General features: G+C 36.2%; 1 protein-coding gene across 1 annotated transcript; it reads right to left on the minus strand.

The window, feature by feature from the left end:
* Positions 1-466: 466 nt before the first annotated feature.
* Positions 467-4,864, minus strand: LOC137977659 (uncharacterized). Its single transcript, XM_068824952.1, has 8 exons — positions 4,278-4,864; positions 3,870-4,155; positions 3,183-3,411; positions 2,890-3,016; positions 2,548-2,643; positions 2,033-2,161; positions 1,824-1,919; positions 467-1,630 (listed from the first exon to the last, which is right to left on the minus strand). The coding sequence occupies exons 1-8, from the start codon at positions 4,381-4,383 to the stop codon at positions 1,344-1,346; spliced, it is 1,356 nt and encodes a 451-aa protein (XP_068681053.1). The 5' UTR covers positions 4,384-4,864; the 3' UTR covers positions 467-1,343.
* Positions 4,865-6,063: the final 1,199 nt, after the last annotated feature.

Consider the following 6,063-nt stretch of genomic DNA (forward strand, 5'->3'; position numbering starts at 1 on the left):
AGCTTGTAAAGGGGCAGGGAAGCTAGTGATAGACGATACTCACAGGAAAAAAAATCCAAAACCCAATAATGGTTTCTAAAATGGGAAATGATACTTTAACCATTCTTAAAAACCATCCATGTGAATGGCGAATAATTACCATTAATGGGTTCTTTTTTTTAAACCATTAATGGTTTTCCTAAAACCCAATAGAGGTTTTAAAGATGGGAAATGATAATTTAACCATTCTTACAAACCATTCAAGGAAAAATGAGAATAACTAATAATGGGTTCTCTTCATAAACCTATTAATGGTATTTGTTAAATCCAAACAGATTTAAAAATGGGAAAAAGCTGTTTAAAACCATCCATGGAAAAAAGTTTAATAATTACCAACATTTCTGTTATCAAACCCATTAATGGAATTGTTTCAAAACCCAAACAAGTTATTAGTGGAAATATTCTCAAAAGCCATTCTTGGGAAGAGGTGAATTATCAATAATGTTTTTTATCACCAACCCATTAATGGTATTCTTATTTAAACCCTCACTTGTTTAAAATGGGAAATAGTAGATTTAACTGCTGTCACAAACCATCCATGGGAAAAGAATTAATGATGCCATTTATGGCATCCATGGTGGTCAAAAATCATCCATGGGAAAAGGTGAATAACCATCAAATTGATTTATGGTAATTATATCATTACCTTGTTACTAAAGGAACAAGAATTAAATTTTGTTCTTAGTAATTTCCCATTACTTTAACAGTAATGTGAAGTATACTAATGTAATGTTTGATAGTTAAAATGACTAACATAATTTATGCCTTGTGTTGTTATTGAATCTATGTAGAGGATGCCAAATCAAGGACACTCACTCATGTATAGGAAGCGTGCAACAATGTGTTCTTTATTCTGGGAATCAAAGCATGTGACCGTACAATTATAATTATGGAGGGATAAAGCTGAACTACATGTTGGCTAACAAAATGGAGCAATAAAGACAACTCAATTGTTTACTAACCAAGAACCAGTCATTGTACATGCGATATAACACAAATTCTAAACATTCACTAACTGAAAGCTAAATATTACCCATTCTGAACACAACATTTGGCTTACCAGATTTAGTATTGATATGGGCACCAAATGAATGACACCGAAGTGCTTCAGTGTGTAGAGGAGTTCTATATCCATTTGGTAAGTTTAAAGCACTAATGTTCAAGATAAAATCCTTAACTTCCAAACTTCAGTTTGGTATGAAATTAGGGATTTACAGTCAACCACAACAAGGGGGAGGGGAACCTATTTCCTCACTGGTAAACACACCAAACATTCCTGGCAGAATTCTTACACCACAAGGTATCTAAAATGGTTTTAACAGGATAATATCATCACGAACAATTATAGTGTCATGACTTAGCTCCTTAGTCAACTTTACGTAACCAGCCTTAATGAGGCCATCAGCAACTGGCTTAAGATACTCCTCTTTAGAAAGCGAAGATTTCAATTTCAGTTTTAAAGGCTTTGTTGCTGCTGCCAGCTGAGACCGCGAAATTTCTTTGACATTAATTGCATTGAAGGCCACACAAATAATGACTTCTGCAGCTTTTCTGCTCAAGGCCAAGTTGTCAACAGCATCTGAAGTACCAACTGTAAAAGAAGGAATACCACACTCATTTTGTAGCACTTTATGTTATAAAGATATTAAAAAACAAGCATTTCAAACACTACCTCCCTGTCAAAGCTCAAAACAACCTCATGTTTAAAAGAATGCATCTAAAGTTAAAATCCCTTATATATATCACAAACTAATCAGTAAGTAATATCAATACTTTTCAATTACCTTTGCATTTGAGAGCATTAACCATTTCTTTGGTTGACTTGCTCTTTGGTTTCTTCTTGCTCTTCCGTTTTGGATCAATCCTTTTTGATGAGGAAACTGCAACAAACAAAAAAATTCTGTTTATTACATGGAATTAAAAAGGGAATCTCTTATGTGGGCCTTATTAAGCTAATTAAGATACTGTCTTAATACCAGTACACAACAAATACCTTGTTGTTCAAAGAAATGATCATCTTCACTTTCTGATTCTGTGTTTGCAAGTGACTCCTTGCTTGTTGGATTGTCAACAACTTTAGGCTTTCTCTTTGGCTTTAGATCAATATTTTTCAATGGGGGACCTTCAACAAAGAAACAGATTTCTTTAATTACAACAAAAGAGAAATTGGAATGGTCAAATCTGGACTATATTATAATGACACATGACCTTTGCATCTTAAGCTTTACATTTTCATAATAACACACTGCTGTAGAGGAAAATTCTCATAACAAGCTGTTTACTTTTAGAGGGGTTATTACTGGAAACAGCTTTAAACATATGTACATGTAAGAGATCAGCCTAGAACAGCTTAAACTCTAGTAGTCCAAGGCTTTATATTCAATTCAGGGGACCTACATGTACTATCAGAAGGATAATTGCATCTGGGATTTTAATGCCTGCTATCAAGAGAGCTTGTTATGAGTGCCATTTTTCATGATGGGAAGGGGGATTATTACCACTGTTTACCTTGCTCTTCACCGTCACAGCCATCTTCACTGGTTTCAGACTCTGATATGAGCTCTAGGTTGCTGATTGCCTGATCATCAGCTTTTGATTTGCCATCTGTAAGGTAAAAGTCCCATATTATACCCAAGTCTAGACTCTGTAAGAGTTTGAAGCGGCAAGAAATGATACATGCACAAGACTTAACACCAAGTGTTTCCAAGACTTTGACTGATTGTGACCTTCAAGAATAATACACTAAGATGTGTATCTTGGTGTATATGATGAAAGAATGTTGTATGTTATAATGATGATGATGGTGATGACGATGATCATTATTATTATGCATGGACACCTCTAAATTACCATGTTGTTTGTGGTCCTTATCTACCAGTAAATCTTCATTCCCCATTTCTGTGGTTAACCATGTTAACTCATTGTTGCATTTTCCATTTGGATCATCGCTATCATGTTTTTTCTGCCGTGCATCTCCCTTTAAGAAAACAATGTATAGTTTTTTCTTTCTAGTAATTAGCTCTGAAATGAACTGCATGATTTAAACTGTCCAAAAATAAGACGCCAAACTGCCTTGTACATTCTGGTGGAAAGAAAAAGGTGGAAAAGGCAAGTGAAAAAAAAGCTAGGTCATTCCAGTGTACCTTTGTGTAGTCATGACCTTTTTTAATTCTTCGCCGTCTTTCATTCAACGTGTCAAGTATATGTTTCCGTATTCCCTCTTTTGTAAAACCACAAGGCTCATATGTGCAGGTTGCTGCCAGTTCTTCAACTAAGTCATTTAGCTCTTTTAAGGCTTTCACGTTTTTTCGGAAAACAGGAATGTTATTTCCTGGCCATTTCATTACTGCTTTTTCCTGTACAGTACGTCTCCTGTGAAACGTGCAAACATGAAGTTCAGTACAGTATGCCAAAATATATTTGCCTTAATATTCATACAATAAAACTTGCATTAATACCATTCAACTGACTAAACTTCACTAGCTACCTGATTCTTGTTTCTTACTGAATTTGACTTTTATGTTATTACAAATTTGCACAAGTATGTGCATACTTGTTTGCTGGTTGCTGAACGAAAAATATAAAAAAGACACCCCTGGGTATATGATGTAGGGAGTCTACAAGTCACGTGATCACACCGCGCGAAATCAACTGAAAATATTCCAAGTCTACATATATTTTCGCTTCTTATTCCCACTCAACTGAATATTTCAACAAGTACACGCCACAAATGTAAAAATTATTTCTACTGTGCAAGAGAAACCTGAAAATAGACGTAACCCGATTTTGCATGAAGCTTAGCTTAAAATATAAAAGCATAGCTTACGTACTTAGCCTTGTAAATCCTGGCGTCCAAAGGAACCATATTTCTCAGGGCATTTCTCGATGGCTTAACACTATCATGACTGGACCTCGACTTAAAGCTGTCTGAACTCTGAGATGAAGTCGATGTTAATATTACTGTGCTCCGGTTGACTTCATCATGGCAAGTGTGTTCCTTAACCAAACGTTGAAACTCCAGCTGGGAGCCAATATCTTCAAGTCCACAGGCTACGAACTGTTCAATTGATGCATTCGAAGCAAAAAATCTCAGCAACGATCCCTTCATTTTCTGCTCTAAAAAAGGCAACAAAAAATACTTGCAAACACCATTCAACTAGCCTAAAACAACTCAGAATTATTTAACGCGACAACTGCGTGTCAGTTTTGCTGTTAGGAACACCACGCGGATGAATTACCTTTAAATTTTCTTCCAGTTTCCTCTGAGAAGTGTCTTTTTATAAACTCAGACACTTCACCTACATCCCAGCTCTCCATCTGCTTAGCATCTGTGGAGTCGGCCATCGTTTTCTCGCGGTTAAACAGTAAAATCTTCAGGACTGTGACTAGCCTTTCAAAGAAGCAACTTGCACCAAAAAAAAAGGCGCCAAACGTCAGGCCTGGTTTCGCGATGGAAGGCGGGAAGTTATGACGTAGCTGAAGGTAGGTATATCATGTATTCTGTAATATACTGTATCTCTTAGCGACCAAAACGTTCGCGGGCTCATATCATGCCAAATGAGAAGCCATAAGAAATTGAGACAAATGAGGAATTAAAGTGGAAGCTTTAGATAATACTGTGTTGCTTATTTATGGTTATTTTATTTGAGATTTTATTACAAGAATAAAGTTGTTCAATGGGATTCAGTTTACCTTGCGGTATGAAAATTTTCAAGAGAGTTAATTAGTTTTTCTCTAAAATTTGCTTTTTCCCGCGGTTTTAATTCAAACACCTGATCCGTGAAAATTGATGGAGGAGGGGCATCGTAAAACAAAGAGACCAAGAAAAGAGAAAATAAGAACATGGACACGGAGTGACGTTTCGACATGCATTTGTACCCAAATGAGTTACAGGCATTCACATTGCCCTTGTGAATTCTGCGATAGGAAAGCAGTATCATCATCTACGGAGTACAATCACTGGCAGAAAAACATAGTTTTAGCAAGGTAATATTTTAACAACATTTGTTGATTCCTTTTCGTTTTACTTTTATTACACACATAGAATACATGTATGTACCCCGCTACTTAAGTACATATCATTGAACAAGAGTGTATTCATTCAGTTGCAAATAGTTTTAAATAACTAGTTCATTAACCATTCTAGAATATGTCAATTGTTAAGTAGCCAGGCCTTCAAAAATTGTTCCCATTATTTTAAAGTGCACCTAACCCGAGATGAAACTTTGCAACATTCACATAAAGAATTTGATAATATTATCAGTATCTGGTTTTTTTTTAGAGTTTTAAAAATTGGCAGAAAGTAGCTGAATTTTGTTATAATAATATATTAATATTATTGCCTATAGCGTGCAAATTATCATTCGAATATGATCAAATGCACGTTACATCAAATAAAAACTAAAATGCATCATATTAACTTGGACAATGATGCCTTTGGACGGCTGTTGTCCTCAAAATTTTCAATTGCCTGCTTTTTCAGCTTATTAACAGCTTTGCTTCACTTTTTTTTACCAGCAGTGGCAATTGTACTGACCAGGATAATGAAGTTTCTGAATGTGAAAGCCCTTCTGACGTAATCAGTGAGGACGAAGATTATGTGATTCCCTCTGATGGTTACTCGGGTGAAGTTTCAAGTGATCCTGAAGAAACTGTTTGCAGATTTGATGTTGATGATGATTTCGATGATTATGATGATGGTGGTGGTGGTGGTGGTGAAGGTGTTGGCGATGATGATGACGCTGGTGGTGGCGTTGGTGATGATGACGCTGGTGGTGGCATTGGTGATGATGATGATAGTGGTGGTGGCGTTGGTGATGATGATGATGGTGGTAGTGGTGGTGGTGGTGGTGACGGTAGTAGTGGTGGCAGTGGCACTAATAACGATGCTGATCAGAATGTCAAAGAGGAAATAGTGTCATGCATAATTCAGGGGACTCATTTTAGCAGAGGAGATGAAATCATCGGTCAAAAGTATGGAAAATTTGTTGGAATATGCAAAGGACCTTTTCTGCAAAGGTGACC

Source organism: Montipora foliosa, chromosome 11 (genome assembly GCF_036669935.1).
Source record: "Montipora foliosa isolate CH-2021 chromosome 11, ASM3666993v2, whole genome shotgun sequence".
NCBI lineage: Eukaryota > Metazoa > Cnidaria > Anthozoa > Scleractinia > Acroporidae > Montipora > Montipora foliosa.